This window comes from Drosophila montana, unplaced genomic scaffold (assembly GCF_035044405.1).
Source record: "Drosophila montana isolate Dmon_TW-CO22-7 unplaced genomic scaffold, ASM3504440v1 contig_786_1, whole genome shotgun sequence".
NCBI classification, from domain to species: domain Eukaryota; kingdom Metazoa; phylum Arthropoda; class Insecta; order Diptera; family Drosophilidae; genus Drosophila; species Drosophila montana.
In genome coordinates, this window is record NW_026999081.1 from 536,764 (window position 1) to 558,291 (window position 21,528).

Here is a 21,528-nt window from a genome sequence, read left to right on the forward strand (position 1 = left end):
AGAAAGAGGGAGAGGGAGAGCGAGAGAGAGAGAGGGAGAGGTAGAGCGAGGGAGCGGGGGGAGCTCTTGTAAAATATATCTGCAGCGAATACAAATTCAATTCGTGAATAAATTGTAATGTGTTGCCTTTGCGCTTGCCGTTCCCTTTGTGTGGCTGCCGCGGCTGCTTTTACTGTACAATGTTGGCCTCTTGTTATGCCAAGCAAATCCCCACCCCCCCCCCTCTCCCACGCCCCACGCCGGGTGGGGGTGGTGTGTGCCCCTTAGATATCCATCGCATGGATTTTGTGTATTTGTGTCTATTTTGTTGCTGTTTTGTTTGTGCCACACTCTCCAGATAATTACAGACGCACTTTGGACTTTAGATTCAGCTGCCGCACCACCGACTGCGGCGGCCCACTTAGCCGGCGTCGTTGTCGCCAACGCCGCCGCCGCGCTGTGGCATGCGCGCATTTCCCTTTCTTTTTTTTTTTTTGGTTTAAACACGCCGCTAAGCTGCAGCTTAGCCGCCGCTGAATGCCGTCACTGCAAAACTTTTATTTACTTTTTATCATAGTCGACTCCCGGCGAGCCGCGCCCCTGGCACGCCCCCTACAGAAGGCGCGGTGTGGCCAGAGGCAGCATAAGCACAAGTTAATTCCCCGTGTAGCTTTGAAGCTTGCAACAGCAGCGAAGACGTCGACGTCGACGTCGCAGCTAAAGTCAATGCCACAACCACACACACAGATACACGGGCACTTTTCCGACCCCCACCAACCCCTTTTAGCACGACGCGCAGATAAGTCCTTGGAGCGAGTATTATAACTTGGCAGCGTTATTTGTGACAGCCAAAAATGAAAACGTGTTTTCCTATTCAAATTAATTGAGGATTAAAATAAATGTTAAAGAGAGCAGTACCATGCAGCTGTTAACCCGGCGCTGTTAAAGCGCTGTTAACTTCATGAGATATTTACATCAACCAGCTGATAAGCAGCGTGCAAAGCAAACGCAGAGAATTTAGATGCTGACTTTGAACGGACAGAATTTCAGCTGTGGATAATTAGTGGAATAACCGACCATAACAACGGTCAGAGTGTGGGGGGGGGAAGAGCTGGCGTTCGTAACTAACGATATAATGCACTTAGATGTGAAGTGTATGTAACAAATGTATGCATATTAGGTGCATGACATGTAATTAAAATGTGACTGATAACATTGAAGCAGACAAATGTTAACACTTGGTAACTTTAAAAGCCTTATCATATTTACGAATCGTCTCCTTTGTGATAAGTTGTCGTTATTAAAGTTTTAATAATAAAATGACAGTAATAAAGTGCTGCGGTTTAAATACAAGCTGTTAACAGCTTGTTAACATAACATATACTGTTAGTAACATACTACTGTTAGCAAAGGGTAGCTGTGTAATTTAACAAAAAAAAGGATGAAGCTGTTTAATTATTTATGGAGAAAGAGGGGGAGAGCGCCTAAGAGACACACAGAGAGAGAGAGAGATAGAGTGAGTCTGAGACGGAGAAAAGGGAGAGGGAAAGGGAAAAGAGAAAAAGAGAGTAAGTGATGGATTAAAAGTTACCAAGACAGAAGAGAGAGAGAGAGAGAGTGAGAGAGAGAGAGAGAGAATAGAAAGAGCGATATAGGGAGACAAGGCGAGAGAGAGCGCGAGAGAAATAAAGAGAGAAAGAGAGTGAGAGGATGAGAAAGAGCGAAACACAGAGAAAAAGTAAGTAAGAGAGAGAAAGGGAGAGAGACAGAGAGAGAGAGAGAGAGAGAGAGAGAGAGAGAGAGAGAGAGAGAGAGAGAGAGAGAGAGAGAGAGAGAGACATAGTGAGAAAGAGCGGGATATAAAGCTAGTAAAAGATAGAGATATTGAGAGTGAGAGATGGAGAGAAAGAAATGGCAAGAGAGGCAGATGGAAATAGAGCGACGAAAAGAAAGATATATAAAATATGAGAGAGAAAGAGAGAGTGAAACAGGGAGCAAAGCCTACTGGCGACTATTGTTAGGCACAAAATAAGTACTGACCCACGGGGCCTGCTTGTCGTTGGGGCGCAAGGGTGTGCCACGCAGGTAATCATGGCGCGCACGGAAAGCATAAATGGAGCCTTAACAATGTTATACACAGCAGCTACCAGCCGCCAGATGGCGTAATATGCAAACACAAAATCTGGATTTGCAGCAATTTGATGAAAGGTGAAAGCTGTTGACCAGGTCGAAAGGGGCGCACAGGGATGGTGGGTGGGTGGGGGGTGGTGTTACAGTGAAGAGTTACGCAAATTGCTGCGCTGGCAAAGGCTATAAAATTTTATTGGGCACACGGAGGCAGAGACAGGGGCAGAGCCAGAGCCAGCGCCAGAGCCAGAGCCAGCGAGCCGGGGCAAATATGCGGTTACGGGGCAGAGAAACTGAACCAGAAGCGGAACCTACAACTGAACCGGAACGGGAATCAGTTACAGTAACGGTAACGGTAACAGTAACCGGAGCAAAAGTCAGCGATGGCTCAGAGGTGGCAGAGGGGCGGGGTTGCTTAGGCGTGGACGTTGAGTGGGCGGAGGGGGGGGGGGGATGTCGGCCATAACGTGGCTTTGATTTGCGCTTGGCTTGAACCGAACGCCACGCTGAAATTTATTGTCAAGTATAAAATGTAATGGCCACAAACAAAATGGCCCAAAGGGGCAGGCGGCAGGTGGAGGGGGCTGGGGCTGGGGCTGGGGCTAGCGCTGGGGCTGGTTGCGCTGGTAACTGAAACAGTTATTTGCACTTGGCCCGGTTACGTGCCGAATCAATTGAGTGGCGGACGCAGAGATGCTGCTGGTAAACACATAAATCATTTAAGTATTCCACAAGCTATAAGTGTGTGTGTGTGTGTGTGTGTGTGTGTGTGCGAGCTATGCAAAATTGTTGGGGCTGCGGCCCGTTAACTGTTCCCTGTTGCTGTCCCCGGGCAATAAAATGCCTGTAAATTCCTTTTTATTTCCACTTGCCACGTGAGGGGGCATGCCACAGCGTGGGCGTGTAAAGGGCCAGGCGCTAGGCTGATTGAGGGTGTTGGCCTGGAGATTGGGTGGGGAGGGGTAGCGGGGCGAGCTGCTCAATGGCACCTGCTTGGCATGCCAAATTAAGCAGCCAGCCAGGCAGGCAGCCAATATGCTGCCAAATTCTTGTAGCTGGCGCCTAAAATCACGCAACGTTCCTTATATATATATATATTTCTTTTTTTTTTACCACTTTAATGATGCATATTTGATGCGTGTTTTACATATGCCAACAAAACACACACACACACACACACACACACAGGCAGACAGACAGACAGACAGACAGACACACGCACACAACATTTGTCAGTGACAATTTTCATTAATTTTAAAAGCTAAATAAATTTGTTGAGGCACAGCCGAGCCGCAACTATTTGACGTTGAATGCCGCTGACGTCGCATGGCGTGAAACAAGAAAAACTCATGTTTCACACACACACAACACAACACACACGCGAACACACACACACACACACAGGAGACACACACATGACACAAGCAGCAGGCACAATTCGCCAAGCGGCATTTTAATGGCTCGCATATGTAAGTGGCTTCAAATGGATTGTCAAGGCAGCACAGGCAAACATTCACACACACACACACACACACACATACACAGACACACACACACACACACCCGCACACACACCCACACACAACAGCTCCACCTGTGCACCGAAATATCTCATTGGCCCCACAGCAAATGCCAAAAGCCCCATTACAAAAATAAAGAAAAAAGTTTACTTTTTTCCGCTCTCTCTCTCTCACCCCTCTCTCTCTCTCTCTCTCTCTGCTAGTCTCTCCTTTTCTCGCTGCTCTTTTTATTGAGCAAGCATAACAAATTCTTACCAGAAACAAGTTTATCTACAGCTTCTGCTTTTTAACACACTTATCAAATTTGCACTTAAAAGTGTTGAAAAATATTAAAAGTTGCAAACTTCGCTGTTCAAAAATTGTTCAATTTTCCTTCAATGTTCCCTTTTTGAACATTACTTAGATAAGCTAAAAAAAAAAAACTCTGCATCGATTCAGTATCAAAAACCGATTTGCGCCTTCGCTTGAAACAAAAACCTTAAAATTGTATGTAAGAATGAAATGTTCAAAATTTTGTAAGCTTCGTATTTACATATTTTTTCTCAAGATATTTGAGCTGAAGAGAGCTCAAGAAATCTCCTGATCGTTCCAACGGCAAACCGGTTCTTGCATAAGTTTTATCTCACCAAAAAAAAAGGTTTAATCTTGATTTTATAGGAACATAAAATTGGATAGTTATATTGCCAGCTTCTATTTACTTCAGTTCGGCATTGAATCTGTAAAAATAATACCCCAAAGGAACTAGTTAAAAAGGAACAAGTGAAAAATTTCGTACTCAACGGAACTAGTTAACAAGAAACTTGCCAAAAATATAGTGGAACTAATAGATAAGTAACTAGTTAAAAATACCAAGGTAACTTGTATAAAAGAAACAGTTTAACTATTTAATTAAGAGCTAGCTTAAAAAAAAGTACCCTAACTAGTACAATGTACAATGTATACCAAGGAACTAGTCAATAAAAAACCAGTTAAAAATATAGTTCTCAAAAGAGCATGTTGAAAAGGAACTAGTTTGAAATATAGCACCCCAAGGAGCTAGTTAAAAATATGGTACCCAAAAGAACTTGGAACAAAGAACTAGTTATATAATACCCAATGGAATTAGTTAGTAAAGAACTAGCTAAAAATATAGTACCCTCAGGAACCGGCAAAAAATAAAGTTCCTAGAGGAACTAGTTAATGAGGAACAAGTTAAATATATATAAACCAAGCGAACTACTTAATAAAACAGAGTTCGTTTTTCAAGCTCCCAGAAACTTTAGAAGGTAGACATTTGAAAACTGGTACACCCCAGAGCTAACTTGTCTCACTTGTGCACACAGGATATCTGCTAGTCGAGCACATTCCACCGAATGCAATCAGCTTGTTTGATAGGTGAATGAACCGAACGGTGGAACAAAGTTGAAACAAACTCATTAAGCGACAGCATTGGCGCGACTTTTGTCGGCTCCACGGACTGGCTGAGTTTGGCTAGGTCTGAGCTCTGGTGGGGGCTGGGGAGGAGGAGGAGTAGCCGCCCGAGCGGCAGCTATATTGGAGTGGGTGCACGACGGTTCCTCAGTGTTGGAAGCTGGCTGCTGACACGGTTTCTCAACTTCCGGCCTTTACTCTTTCACTAGAGCGAGGCGGGCGCGCGGGCGGCTGTTCAAATGCATACAACAGCGGCTGCTGCACAAGAGTGTTGCGAAAGCAGCGCACACTTCCTGCCAGCACACACACACACACACACACACAAAGCAACGCTCAGGGACGTGCCCAGAGCCGCATCCTTTGCCAGCATTCATGCTAATAATTTGGATGACGCCGCGCGACGCACAGCGACAGCGTCAGGTGTAAAATATTGTTTAACGCGCACACACACGCACACACACACCCACACACACACACCCACACGCACACACATATAAATTCATATGCAAATCAAAAAAAGATTGCGACGCGTCGCCAACGAGGCGTCTGACAACGCGGCAAAAGTAAAAACAGTTGAAAGGCGTTTCATGTTGCGCTTTCATTACGCACAATTTGGAGCCACCCTCACACACACACGCACACACACACACACACACTCGTACATTTTTGCCGCTGCCTAATTTGCCTTTGATGGCGCAAAGCAACAAAATTTTTGATTGAATTTTATAACAACAAATTTTGAATTTGTTGCTGTTACACAACATTCTTGCTCGCACACACACACACACACACATACACTTTTTTACCCCTCACGCCCTCCCTAGCATAAATTGCTGTTATTGAACTCACCTGCAAATTGGGTGGACAATGATCCAACAACTCCAGCATATGTTTTATATTCTGCGCATCCTGTATCACAAAATTCAATTCCATATCGAATTCACCGCCGACCAGCTGCAAAAATACCAAAAAATTAGTACAAAATACTTTTATTTTTTATGTTTTTTATAAAAACTCGAATTCATAGGCGAATTTTGAAATATATCGAAAAAAACCCGATTAAAGAGGATCAGTAAGGTTGCAAAAAATACTGTTTTTTTTAAGTAAAATCATTAAATGTTAAGCTGGAACGCTGCAAAATTATTTATTCTGCAGCATTTCATTCAGACTTGCCCAATTTTAAAAATACCAAAATAAATACCAACTTAAAAGGAGTCGGTAGGTACAAAAATACTGGTGTTGTTCAATAAAGTCTTGAGCTTTTAAGATGGAAGAGCGGATAATTATTTATGCTGCAGCATAGGCGTAAAAAAGTACCGAAAAAATACCAATAAAAAAGTTGCTAGGTACAAAAACTCTGTTCTCTTTTTTAAAGTTAAAAGCTCATTATTGTCGTCGAAATGGATTATTTTTGTCGATGCTGAAGCAGTGCATTAAGATCTTATGTACTCTGGTGGATTAAAAAGTTGTAACGGCGGAAAATGGGTGAAAAACGGCTGTGTGAAAGCTTTTACATACATAAATAGTATGGCTATAATTGTGTTCAGAATAACAGTTATAATATTGTTTTATTTTCTTTATATATATTTAACCTACCACTTTCTTTTTTATTTAGCATGAATTTATTATATTAAATGTGAGCGTTGCCACACTTCAGCTATGCAGAAAGAGCTGGCAGCGCTCTGCAGCAGAGAGGTTGCAATTGATAAGAATTAGGCGCACGGAATTTGTGGCATGTTGCCAGACTGATTTTGGTACGAAGCTAAGCTGGCTGCGAGCTACACGAATTATGCTTGTGGGGTTGCCAGACTGTTTTCAGTAGAGCATTAAGTAGTCTGCGCTCGCACTAAGCTATTCAATAGCTTTACGAGATATGATTTATTGGTTTTACTAGAAAATCTAAGTTGTTTTAAGCTCAGAAAAACAGAAAAGAAAGCCAAGCAAAACATGACAATTGTTGGAAAATTATTATATTATATAAACATGCGGAACTTGAAAGTGTGGAACTGTGAGACACTGCAAATGAATGAATCAATTGTTAGTCGAGCTCAGCTGAGTTGGAGATGAGGGTCTGATGAGGGATGATCAATTCCTATATAAGAAAGTGGGTCAAGTAATTTGAGCGTTTCCTATTTGAATTACATTTCACTTTTAAAGTGCGAGTCGATGATGATGATGATGATGATGATGATGCTGATGATGGCTTTAGGCAATGGTAGGACTAAAGTTTGGGTTGGGCTTGGCCGGGGGATTATCATGCTGGCTGTGACCATTTAGATGCCTGCTGGCATTTCGGGCTGAAAGTTGTGGAGCTTAAGCTAAGTACCCATAGATGTTGGTTTGGTAGTTTGGACTGGCTGGATGCTGGCTCAAAGTGTGGGCTGGGCGTGTCCGAGAGACATTCCGGCCAGCGCAATCAGCGCGTCTTTCAGCAAAGATGGCTAAAGAGGCAGCCAGTGAGCGAGAGAGAGAGAGAGAGGGATAGGGAGAGGGAGAGGAAGAGTGGGAGTGAGAAAGAGAGAGAGAGAGTCTAGAAAGGTTCTAACTTAATTACGATAGGCCAAGCCTCCAGCCTGACAGCCGCGCATGGCTCCAAAATATTTACGTGTTTTTTTGACAGGCAATTGAATCGACAATCGAATTTTGTTACTGTTGTTTCCCCTTCCATGCAACACACACCGCCCCCTCCGCCCTTCGTGTCAATTCATTTGATGCTTTTTGCGCGCTTTAATAAAATCAGCAAATAAATTCCCTAAAATTGATTTGAGGCGCAGCAAAAAGAAATAAAAATATAAAAAAATACAAGTGGAAGAAAAACTTGGTCACAAGTGCTACAATCCGTGCTCGCCCTTCCGCTCTGCCGACCCAACCCCTACCCCCACTCCTCTTCAGTATCTATGTGTCTATTTCGTATTGTGTTTTCATTTTGAAGGGGGGGGGGGTCTTTGCTGGCGGCCGCCAGCTGGGCGCCAGCCTCATCCTTTTATCGCCAGCAGCCTCTCCAGCTCTCTGACCCTCTCCCGCTCCCTCTCCCGCTCCCACTCCCTCTCCCGCTCGCACTCTCCCTCTCCGGCTTGGTCGTTTTCTTTCGTGCTTGCCCTTAAGCTGGCTGCACTTGAGCTGCTTGTTATGAACAGCTTTATAATTATGCGTCCTTTGCCCCTTTTTTTTTGGCTCAGCTCCAGTTTTAACCGCAGTCTAGTGGTTGCTGTTGTCTCTGCAAGCTCCTCTCCCCCTCCCCTCACTGCCGCTTTGCAGTCACCCGCCTTTGCCCGTGCACCCATAACTGTTGCAGGACTCTGATTTCGTATCACCTGATTCGCAGGAATATCAAAGCGACATCTGCGGCGTTGGGCTTTTAATGCTTAATAAGCAGACAAACAATTAGTATGCTCGACTGAGCGATACTCTGTACTGAGAGTGCGACTGCTAGACAGCTTTTAAACAGTTGCTCTTCGACTGCTAATGGTAGCCTATCAAGCGCAAGTGTGGCATAAACGTGTTTAGAAACGGATCCACAACTTTAGCAAAGCTGTTATACTGTTATGGAAATAAGGCAAAGCTGTTTTACATCTTTTCTAAGACTTGTATACAAATAAGGCAAATCTGTTATACATCTATCCTAAGACTTATATACAAGTAAGGCAAAGCTGTTATACATCTTTCCTAAGACTTATATACAAATAAGGCAAAGCTGTTATACATCTATCCTAAGACTTATATACAAGTAAGGCAAAGCTGTTATACATCTTTCCTAAGACTTATATACAAATAAGGCAAAGCTGTTATACATCTGTCATATAGTTTATTTTCAAATGAATCAAAACTGTTAAACATACTGTCATACGATATATAGAAGTGTAGCAGAATTATTATAGCACTGTCATACACAAATGTAGCAAAACTTTGGCATAGCGACATAACTCCGCCGATATATATCCACCCAGACTGCGCAAATATGTCACTTCTTTTCCGACGTTTGGAAACTGCATAGTTTCGCGCGGGGACAGTAATGTTATACAGCTTTCATACGACATTAGCTTAAGTAAATGCTCTGCTGAGAGAACTGTAATACAATGACATACTTACGCAACTGTTATACGATTTAAGCACAAGTTAATGTGCCACACAAGAAACTGTTTGGCAATGATATACTTATGGTTATTTCTGTAGAAAAGTGTTATGCAATAGCTGTACATGTCTCATATGCTCATCTACAATCATTATATTCCAACTTTAAGACAACTATTTACTTTGCGTTACATTAAACCAGTTGTTATAAAAAAAAGAAAGAACAAGAAAGAAGTTTAATAGCTGTTATATTAGCTATTTTTTTAAATATATAATAATGTGTATACAACTCTAATACAACTAACATGTTTGCGATTAATCAACATTAGCTGGCTGTTATACAACTATTATTAAGATGATATTTAGCTGAAATTGGCCCCTTAGAAGATTTGTATTCTAACTATTCTTCAACAACAAACTTTTGGCATTTATTTTATTTTTTTTATCGCTTTTCTTGTCTTTTTTATTCTGAATTTATGCAATTTAAAATACTTTTAAGAGGATTATGATGTCAATATACCAGCTAGTTAGTTTGAAAAAGAAACATGAATTGAATTTTTGTTTAGTTTATGTTAAAGCCTGCTGCAACTGTCAGAATGTTCTATTGCAAGCCCTAGACCATGAAGATGAAACATGCTCATCCTTATTGAAAATCGGTTAACTTTAATATAAAAAAAAAAAGAAACAAGAATGATATGTAGATATATAATCCACCCGCAACTGTGGAAAATTGGTGGAAAATAGCTTTTTGTCACTTTCTTTGTTAACTATCTGTTAAGGCTTAAAGATCTTCGTGAAAATGTTTCCCTGGTGGAAAATGGATGAAGTTTGAAGTTTCTTCAAAGCTGTACATAAGAGCTTTTTGAATGTTTGTACTATATAGAAACGTCGTCCTTTCTATAGTTTTTCCTAAATTGTTTTTGTTTTTCTTTGTTTCGTATACTAAGCAGGCTTCTAAATGTATATTTTGAACAATTGCGCTGTGCGGTTGGCTTTTTATTGTAGTAAACCACTTAAAAAACTACACACATATATGTATATATCTTTGACAATTTCACCTAACGCAATTTAAGTTAAGTTCGACATCTGCAAAGTAAAATTGAATAACAAAAAATAAGAAAATAATGCGAAAAACTTGCACAAAGGCAACGGCAATGAGGAAAGTCAAATACAAAGGCCAAGCTCAGTCACCCCGCTCACAGCTCAGCCCCCGCTCTCGCTCTTTCACCCTCTCTCATACTATTTGTCCCCTTTCTATTTGCTTTTGCCGGCGAGTGTTAAGTGTAATTTTTACACCTTCACGCTAAATTTTCAGCATGACGCCGTTCGAGTATCAGAGCCCGCCACTCCACTGCCTTGCCCCTGCCCCTGCCCCTGCCCGTGCCCCTGCCCCTGGTCTACGCCACCTAACGGCTACACCTACCCCCTCCCCGTCTTACTTATGCCCCGCACTTAGAAAACGCTGCCACTTGAGAACTTTTAGTGCGTCTCAATGCGCATTTTAAATAAAATAGAAATTCAATTTACTTTAAACAAGGCGACAGAAACACTGACAAAGCAGCTCCAAGCACACGCACACAGACCCACACACAGAGAGAGAGAGAGAGAGAGAGAGGGAGACACACACACACACACAGACACAATGGCAGCGGAACAAGTGATAAGGGGTCGGTTAGGGGTATTCAGGCTCACTGAGACGAGGTGACAAACAGCAGCGAAAAATGTCAGCGACAGCTGCTGCTGCTGCTGCTGCTTCTTCTTCTTCGCCGTCAGCGCTCAGCGAAAGAGACAAAAAAAAAAAGCAGACAGAAAAAAAACTTTTTAAATGAACTCAAAATTGACTAAATGTGCTAGCTAAAGGTGCGTAGCGGGGCCTTTGAGTGAAGGGGTGGGGGCAGCTCGCTGGGGAATTTCAGCTGAAACCCCCCGCAGAATATAAAAAAAAAAAGAAAAAAACTGGAATATAATTAAGCGGCGTTTAGAACGCTTGTAAGGAGCGAGCGAAGTTTGCCTAATTGTTTGCCGGCGCAAGGCGAATAAAAAATAAGAAAACTTTACGCAAAATCTGAATGAGAAATTCATGTTTTTTTTTGTTTTTATAATATTTTTAATGATTTCTTGATTGAGTTGAGGGACAAAGGCTGCTTTAGCTGCAATTCTCGAAATGTCATTTTCAGTTATCAAAAGCAAACATAAACCTTATTTTTTTTGCTCTCTTAGCTAAGCTCTGTATAAGAGCTGGCAAAAATGTGGATCTTCCCATAATTAAAATGTTTGGGTCCAATAGGAATCAAGTACAATCTCATGGGATTGTAAACGAATGATGCACCAAAAAAAATATACTCTACAGAGCCATCGGCAGGTACTTGAGGAGACTACCCGACTGCAAGACACCCTGTACGCAAGGCAGCCCTAATCGAGCGTGGCAGAACTATGTATGATAAATGCAAATCGATTCACATTTTGTGTGACCCAAGCGCCCCGCTTGCATCCCGTTAGCCGAAATTAAGTTTCACCAAGTGCGCGCTATAATTCCCAAATGGTTCTGGCACAGGCTGCAACAAAGATCGTTGTGATTAACTATCCCTGGGGCAAACGCACCAAAAATTGCCCACGCAAAAGGAGGCACACGTCAAATAGGAAATAGGAAGAGCAAAGTGAGAAAACACACAAATTGTTTTCTTGCATTGCTGTTTTTTAGCTGTGGCAATCAACTAACTTGCTCTCTCTCTCTCCCTCTCTCCCTCTCTCTCTCTTTCTCTTTTTTTGTGTGTGTGATATGCCTTGGCTTGTGCCGAATGCTGATGTCTCTCCGATGCTTTATCAGGACGCTTTATCATTGCGGGTCTCCCAGTCTAACAGCTTCCCAGTGCCCATTTCCATGCTTAACCTCAAAACTCATGCCCTTTGCACTGGCCTGCTCGCCGTCTCGCTCTCTCTCTTTCTCTCTCTCTCTCTCTAACTCTCTCTTTTCATGCTGTTTTTCTGTGCTTTTGTGGCATTTCTTTACGGCAGCGGCCGTCATTAGGGAATATTCGCACATTTTTTCCTGCTCTTCTATTCCTGGTTAAGCTTTTAAAACAGTTTTTTGAAAAGTAAACGCCCAGCCGCTTTCTCCGCCAACCAGCCCCCCAAGCACGCAACCCTTCTTCGTACACCCCTCCTCCCCTCCCCTCTCTCCGTTCAGCTCTTTTCTCACGTTCGTTTAGAAAGTTGTTGTTTTGTTGCCTATTTGGGGTTTTTTTTTTGTTGTTGTTTCTTATTTTTTTTTTTGGTGGTTTTCCTTTCATCGTCGCTTATTTGGAAATGTTCTTTGCTCAAACACTCAATTTGTATACCCTTGCAGAGTGTATTGTGAATTTGTCATGAAATGTGGAACGGACATAAGATTGACTATATATATGACTGACCGATTGACTGACTGACTGAATGCCTAATTGGTTGACTAACTGACTGACTGGCTGACTGACTGATTGGCTAACTGATTGACTGAATGACTGACTGATAGACAGACTCACTGACTGACTGACTGATTGACTGACTGACTGACTGACGAACAACCTTACTGATTGACTGACTGACTGGCTGATTTTCTGACTGATTGACTAGCTGATTGATTGATTGACTGATTAACTAACTGACTGACCGACTGACTGACCGACTGACTGACTGATTGACTGACTGACTGAATGCCTGAGTGGTGATCAACGCATGGAAGTGCACATTAAGACGGGGTTTGCATAAATTCTACTTGTAAATGTTTCAGCGATTTTGGCAACTGTAGACATTTAATTATGTGCCCATGCGTTTTTAAAGGCTTTCAATCAATAATTGCGCTCTCATTAACATCTTCGATTGATTGGGATTGAAGCTCTGTGAAGTTTTGAGTGCAACTAGATGTGCGTGCCACGCCCACCTCTGCCATGCCCAAATCGCATGTGTCACAGTTAAAGCTAAACTTCGAACTTCGGGTCTTGGAATGTGGCTCTAACGCTAAAAAGCAGGCGTAGAGTATCGCTTAGTCGTATTATATATATATTTCTTTTGCTTTTCTTTTCTTTCTTTCTTCTTTTTTTGTGGCTTGTGCTCTTTACCTTTGCCTATGCTTCTTCTTAGCTACGCACACACACGCAGGGAAATTGCTCGTTGGGGAAATTTTGTTGCTTGCTCCACTTTTTCTTTATTTTTTTTTTATTGTTTTTGAGGCAGCTGCCCCAGCAAGTTGCCACAGAGTTTCCACTGTTTCCCTGGAGCTTCCACAATTGCCGCAGCAACCGAGTTCTGCGTAATGCTCCAGCTCTGAGCTACCAAGTTTTCTGCGCTTTTCCTGTTGCAGTTGCTCAATTTTTAATCTTAATTTTTCGAGGGGGCGACTGTTAAATCACTTTTTTTTTCTTTTTTCGTGCGTGTGTCTGGATGGGGGAGAGGGTGTTAAGCGGGTGGGTGGGTGGGTGATGATATCTTTAAAGTCCGCGTGGGGCCTCATTAGGCGGCAGTCTGGGCCACAATTGTTGTTGGCCACATTATTGATGACTCCGGCGTTGGCCATTAGGCAACTTTCACAATTGGGTCAGGGCCTAGAACTGGCCATGTGTGCGTGTGTGCTGTGTGTGTGTGTGCTGTGAGCCTTAATGAATTTCATGGTCATGCCCCCCACGCCCCTCATACCCAAAAGCCCGTTCTACGTTTTTTTTTCGCCCTGCTCCGTTCATCATTTATCATCACAAACAATTGCCGCTGGCTTAGCATGGGCCATAATTACAACGCACACACACGCACACATTGACATGCATGCAGGCGCCACGCCCACTGTGCGCCAATGATAAAAGGATTCCTTTTGCCACATAACTGACAGACATCAATCAGAGATTCTTTCACAATTGGTAGCGCAATTGGGCGTCGGGCGGAGAGTTGGCGGGTGAAGTGAAGGAATGGGGGGGGGGGTCCTTTAGGTGTTGGAGGAGGGTGTTGGGAATTCTGGAGCTGAGTTGGCTGGCGGGGGTTGGCGCGGATTTTGCCCATGCACGGGTGTTCTCCTTTCTATGCCTGTGTCTTTAATCTACTTTCTCGTATTTTATCTTCGCCTTATCAATATGCAAAGTTTCAGCGTTTGTTGTGTGAGCAGCATAAGAAAGGAAGGGGGGGTGGCGGGTGCAGGGGAGGCGCAACCAAAACTTTTTATTTGGGCTAGAGCCAAAGCTGATTGCGTGGGCGGTTTGGGTGGTCTGCACTGAAAATTGTTAAGCATAAACATTAAAATAAATTTATGCTATAAAAAAAAAGGAGGAGAAACAAAAAAAATTCACAGGCGGCGCACTAGACGAAAGGGGCGTGCATTGGGCCAAGGTGGCGAAGGGGGGCGGTGGGGGGGGGGGGGGGGGTAGGGATACGTTGAAAATTGTTTATCGCCATGAGAAAAGTTTTCAGTTTGCAGCAGCAGTTGCTGCTTTGGCGTTCTGCTTCTTATTTTGTTGTTGTTGTTGTTTGTTTGTTTTTCTATTTTTCATTGCATACTTGCGAGCGCACATGTGTGTGTGTGTGTGTGTATGTGTGTGCGTTGGTGTGTGTGTGGCTTGTCTGTTTTGAGTTTTGAGTTAATCGAAAAAGTTAATCATCGAAGTTTTGCAACACGCTAAGCATAAAGTGTACCCCACCGTCCACGTCCACGCCCACGCCAACGCCCACGCCCACATGCAAACATTCAAGCTGTGGGCGTGCCACGTCGAATACGAAGCCAAGGGCAAGGTGCATGGTCATTGAAAAAGCAAAATCCAGTTAACCAGAGTAGAAAGTATATGAAAATAAATCAAATATGGCAGCAGCCATTGAATCGCATTTGATTCCACAAACAAAGAAGCAAAGCTGAATGGAATTTGCAAATGGCTGCGAAAACAAAAAGATAAATAAATAAATAATCGAAGGCATTTCACAATTTAAATATATTGCGAACAATGAGAAATCAGGCTCAATAAAAATTCGAGCCAATCTTTAAACAAATATTTAATGAGTTCTTGTGTCTTATTAATTTTTTATTTATTGAATATTTATTTATTATTTGTGAATTTTATTGGAATACCAGATACCCAATGCAAAAGGCTAAAGAAGTGTGGAATGGTTCTGGGCAAAGACCAAGGACTCCATTAAATAATTCTGGCTCGGCTTGAAGAGCTAAGTCAGTCTGTCCGACTGCCTGAATGCCCTTCCATCTGTGTGCTCGTCCTCTTTAAGCTAGACTCTCAAAGCTAAAACCTAAATAAAGACTCTCAAAGCTAGATCCCTACAGTTTGGCTCTTAAAGCTAGATTCTTTAAGCAAGAATCTCAAAGCTAGATTCTTAAAGTTTCCCTCTAAAAGAAGACTCTCAAAGCTGGATTCTAAGAGCTAGACTCTAGAAGCTTAACTCTCAATACTAGACTCTTAAAGCTAGACTCTAAAATCTAGATCCCTAAAGCTAAAGACACTAAACGTTAGACTCTTAAAGTTATATTCTAAAAGCTATAGTCTTAAAGTTAGACTCTAAGATATAGACTCTAAAAGCTAGACCCTAGGAACTAATCACTAAAAGCTAGACTTTAAAAGGTAGACTCCAAAAGGTAAGCTATAAAAGACAGACTGCAAAGGCTGGACTCTAATAGCTTGGTACAAACTAACTCAAGCTATTTTGAGCCATCGATAACTCGGCGCATGTAATCGATAAATATCGTTTTTCATTTCTTTCGATGAAGTTTATCGTGCACAGCTGCAGAAAACTTCTTTTTGAGTATTTTGCTCCTCTTAAGAAATGAATAAGCCAACTGTCAAAGATTTTCTTTAGTTTATCAACTCTAATTGACCAGCTCTCAGCTCTTTATTCTTTTCTCTCTGGGTCGCTCTCTTCGTCACTCTCTCTCTCTCTCTCTCTCTCTATCTGTCTCTCACTCTACTTCCCGCGTCGACCTTGCCGTCCAGGTCAATGCGAAGTTTCAATCTTTCTGCAAACTTGCCATAATCCTGACAGCATTAAATAATTGCCTGGCAACGGATTTGTTGTTTCAGTTCAAGACAAGTGTCTACGTCAGCTACATATATCTGGAACCAGCCCCTTCTAAGACACCTCCCCCCTCCTCGAAGTACGACAATGACGGAGCAATAAGGCTAAAAAGTCGCGTGTTCTAAATCCCTGACACTTGCACAGCCTCAGCGCGCAGACAATTACTTAGCCAGGCTGACAAATATTATTTTGCCCGGCTAAGTTGACTGCTTGCCACGCCTCTAGCCAGCCCCTCCCTTCCGCCCACCCCTCTTTGGCTACTGTTTGGCAGGCAAACATTATGGACACTTAAAAAAATTTCAATGCACATTACTTGCTGATTGATTGAGTGATTGATTACGAGCTGAGCGAGGAGACGAGTTGGCCCAGACCCAGACCCAGACCCAGACCCATGGCCATGCCCATGCCACCCCTCAAAAGTGGCTGTCATTTGTGTGTGAGCCACACGCCACCCGTCACCCGTCACCCGTCAACCGCCGCCCGCGGCCTGCTTCTGCTCGGTCCTGGCATCATTTTATAGGCTGCCTTCTTCATTGAAAGCTTTACAAATTGTCATTTGAGCACACAAAACGCGCGTTGGCAGCAGCAGCGGCGAGGGGGCGAGGCCCCAACTGATGCGTCGAGCTATGAGCATTAAGTGCAAGCCAGCCCCTGTCCCCACCCCTCAGAGATTTCCCCCCCACACAACGCACGAGCCAAGAGGCAGCCATTAGTTTGCCATTGTCTGTTGCCAGCAGCCTCGACTTTGAGCGTCAATAATTGAGCGTTAAATATGATTTAAAAACGTATAACAAAAATTGAGCACTCTCGCCAGAGAATGGCAGCGCACGCGGGTGGCGGAGGGTGGGCAGTGGTTGATGGGGGGAGGGGGGCGGGGTGGAAATGTGTCAGGTTTTGTAGCCGAAAAATGACTGGCGCCTGCACTTGGCTTGATTGTCGACGCTTGACGCGGCAGTATCTGAGCAAGGAGAGCAGAAAGTGGCTGGAGAAAATGAAGAGTGTGCGACTAAGATACCCTGTAAAAAGTTAAAACGTGGCCTAAATGCGTGGCCTACTGATTCGGATCTATGAAGCAAGAAAGGGTAACTTACTTATGTGACCATGGAGGAGCATGGCAACTTGAAAATAATTGAAAATAAAAGAAAATAATCTCAACATCTCAACGACATCCAATTGCAAAATCACTCAATAGCTACTATAAAATGTGACTATGGAGGATAATTATAGGCCATGAAAATATAAGGAAATATTCCTCCAAATAGAGACAATAAAATATTCGAAAATGCGTCTCCCAGCCAATGTTTTTCTTGCATATCCACTGACATAAGGACTACAGGGTATAACATAAATATTGTCGCGTACATTGCAACCGCTGTTCAATTTCCAAATGTGCTATGCTGCTGCTCTCCACTAACTGACGCTGCTTGACTGCGCTTTTCAATCTGCGCTAAAGGGCAACCTGCTGGCAGACACACACACACTCACACACACACACACACAAATTAAGAAAATGCTTGCTGTGAAAGCGGAAAAAAAAGGTACATGTAATGAAAATGTGTCCAAAGAAAATGAGAAACGCTGCAAATTCCTGACTGATGCAGCTCTAAACGCAACTTGCACTCGGCCAATAAATCAAGATGAGCAGCTGAAAGGCAGCCAAAATGGCAAATGGCAACCAAAGACGACATTAAGCGACATTAGGCGCTGTGCGTGTTGGCAACCCTGGTCCGTCTCGTATTGATAACGATTATTTATCACGATAAGCTATCGATATGTGAACAGCTCTGTCAACAGTTTAATTGCCGAGTTTGTTATGCCTGCCTTTGTCCTCTTCAGACTCTATTTGCACACAGAACTCACTCGACTTGCTTCTATGAGAAGAAGCACAGCCAGGTGCTCTTTTATAAGTGCAAAGCTTTCTAGGGTTAGATGTTGCTATCTAACGAGGACGACGATCTATGTCAAAATTCCTGTACACTCTCTTTAGAAACTATATAGACCATAAAGTATGTAGTATATTCTCGATCAGCATTAACAGGCGATTTGATATAGACATGTCCGTCTATCCGTTTGTCTGTCCGCCCGTCTGTCCATCTGCCCTTTTCTATGTGCTCTATGGTCAATATTCAATAGAAATTCGTTTGTAGTTTTTCTCTTTAAATCACGACTCAGCTCTCACGAGTCTGTTCGTGACACGGCAATGTTTACATGCGCATCACTAAAAGTCGTGCCATAAATATGCAACATTTTTGCGCAACATTGTTGCATAGTTTGAGGCACATTTGCAATGTGGCCGCCAGGCAGCTCGCTATGTTGCTGCCACCTGCAGCTGGCCGCATGCCGCATGCCACGGGCTCGTTTGCCAGTTGCAGTTGTTGTTGTTGCTGTTGTTGTTTTTACTATTCACCAAGTAGTTAAGACAAAAGCCAAAGAAATTAAATATTTGCCGGCACAGAGAGAAACGGAGATAGATACAGAGAGAGCGTGTGTGTGAGAGAGAGAGAGACGGAGAGAGGGAGCGGGAGCAGGTATGCTGTTAACTTGGAGAAATGTGGCAGAAAGCCATTGCGGGATGTGCGCGCGCCCTCATAAATGCCAACGACCTGAGCCGTCACTTTAGCAAAATTAGACAAAATTAGCAAAAATGCAGAGCAGCAAAAGGCGTTGTGGGCGACAAAGGGGGGGGGGGGGGGGGGGGGGCTAAGGTAAGGCATGTTAGCCAAGCCAAAACTCGAATACCGAAAGCAGTGCAAAGAGCCAAAACCAAAACGCTGACAGAAACTTGGCCAGCCACTTTGCTTAATTAAACGCGTCAGCTGTTGTTGTTGTTGTTGTTGTTGTTGTTAAAGCAAAAATTGCAAGAAATTTGCAATTGCAATCTCCCGACTGTGCCATACTCTGTTCGCAGTGTGATTGAAACTGAAAATCAAGTAAATACAGGCGTGGTAAAGCTAAGCTGTGATTGCTAAACCTGCACTTTATACAGTTGCTTGAGCACTGGACTCAAACAGTGTGACTCTAAAACTGTCAAAGACTCTCAAAGAGTGACTGCCTGTTTGGCAGTTAAACAGCGTCTTTACAGCGACTCTTCAAGTGTGATGCTCAAATTGTGCCTCCAAAACTGCAAGTCTAAAGGTGTGACTCTCAAACTGTAGATCTCAAACTGTTAATTGAGAAGCATACTTCTTTTTGAGGACATAGTATGAGAGTCATAAACTGTTACTTCTCAAAGTGTGACTTAATATGTGATTTCCAAGCTGTGACTCAAAAACTTTGACTTTAAAAATGTGAGCCTAAACTGTTACTTTTGAAGTTGGTCTCTCAAAATATGTTTCTAGAACTGGAAGCATAAAGCTTTGACTCTGCAACTGTAAATCGAACATAATTCTTCAATTGTGGCTTCGAAATGAAAACAAAAAATTGTAATAATAAAGCTAAAAAAGCTGTTAATCAAAAAACTGTGGCCTAAGCTGCCTGCAACTCTAAAAGAGACTTTAATTAGCAAGCATTGCCAAAAGCTAATATACTCCTGCCAACTCTTGTTGAGTTAGGGCATTGAAAGAAGAGATGGCAAAAGATTGAAAACTGTGCCAAGTGCCAGGCACTTCAGTTGCTCAACACAACTCGCCGCAGTCCTAATGTTTGTGGCAATTTTTAATTTAAATAATTAAAGTAGACGAAAAATATTAAAAAAAAAAAACAAAGGAAAAGAGGAAAACAAACAAGAGCAGATAGAGAGAACGAGAGAGTGCAGGCAATAGCGGGAGCAGCAAATAGGCAGAGTGTAGAGGCAGCATTGCCATGCCACTATCTGGGCAACATCATCATCATACTCAACATCCTCAACATTCTCAACATTCTCAACATCCTCAACATCCTAGGCTACATCAGCATCGGCATCAGCACTTTCGCATTTTAGCACCTTTCAGCAATAAAATTTCTGCAAAACTCGACAATTTTGCGCTTTAGACAAAGGTAACAAAAGTCAAAGCACACACATACACACACACACACACACACACACGCACAGAGTTAGCTAGACTAGTCGCCTAGCCAAAAGATCTGCATGGCCAGATAGGCGCGTACAATTTTAATGAAAAGCCAGCGACAAAAAAAAATAGGAAAACCCAAAAAAGGCATCACAAAGTTTTGTTCTGCCGCTGCCGCCGCTTCTTTCTGCCACAGGACGCATGTCCTGGATAAGTGCAAGCCGTGTGCGATGTGTGCCTTAGATATGGCTGGCCCAATGCATAAAAGCGGAAACGATGGCGTTGCCAGATAGCGCAGGAACTCGTAAGACGCCAGTTGCCAGCGCCTGCTTATCGCATTCCCAAGTGCCTGGCAACTGCGGACGAGCCTTTAAAGGCAGGCGAGTACGTTGTTAAAGCAAACAAAAGGAAACTCCTTGTGGGTCAATTGCAAGATCTGGCAACGGTGATAGCTTACGCTTCGCTTGCCACTAAAGCCAACGCAAGTATTGCAGCATTTCACAAAACTGGGACGGGCCAAATAGACAGGGATCTAAGCCAACGACGATTTGCCATTTACAAAGCTAAAACCAGTTGGGAATTATAAGCTTTCGGCTTGCAATAGTTTGACTTTGTCGCTAAGCAATTCTAAACAATGCTGATCCATTTTCAATCTTCTTTTAATTATCGCAGCACTTTTTTTTTATATAAAATTTAATTTTAAATTTTTAAAGTATTATTATTATTAAGAAAAATAAATATTTTCTTGGATTCTTGCCATAACGAAAGTAAAAAATCAACTACTTAAACAAATCAAAATAATATAAATGGTAAGTAAATAATATAACACATATTAAATTAGAAAATAACAATAAATCGAAATAAGCACAGAACAAATGTTTATCTTTCCACTTTATAGACTTGTGGATTAGCTGCTGTGGATAACTGTCAGATGGAAAAGTCTCCCGCACAAATTCCAAAAATTGTTCTTATTAATAATTCATTTACCATTTTATTTGTTTTTCCTAATTTCATTGCAAATTTAGCAATCGAATTGATAGCCCATATCAGTTGTTCGTGTTTCGCTGACCATGCCATAAATTATTTTAGATTGAGGTTGGGGTACCTATATATATATACATATGTATAAACATACATATATCCTATATTTATCTGCATAATAACTGACATTATGGCCACCTAATGCTGTATATTTACATATAGATTGTGTATTATAATTTCGAAATGCCACACTCAATGATCTAACGCATATCATAAAGTGAATGAATGCTAATGACATTCCCCGGCTGGCACAGGCAGACAGGACACGGGGCAGAGGACACACAGGACACACAGGACGCAGGACGCTGAACGTGGCACGCAGAACCCTGCCTCTTGGGTACGTGGCCGTGGCACGAGCTAAT

The 21,528-nt window shown here is 42.7% G+C and overlaps 1 protein-coding gene across 9 annotated transcripts in view; it reads right to left on the reverse strand.

The window, feature by feature from the left end:
* rg (rugose) overlaps positions 1-21,528 on the reverse strand; it is a 259,509-nt gene that overhangs the window by 64,679 nt on the left and 173,302 nt on the right. For all 9 annotated transcript variants that reach the window (XM_064698965.1, XM_064698960.1, XM_064698958.1 and 6 more), the window contains exon 2: positions 5,886-5,990. In XM_064698965.1, coding sequence (XP_064555035.1) covers positions 5,886-5,990 — 105 coding nt within the window. The remainder of the gene's footprint in view (positions 1-5,885; positions 5,991-21,528) is intronic.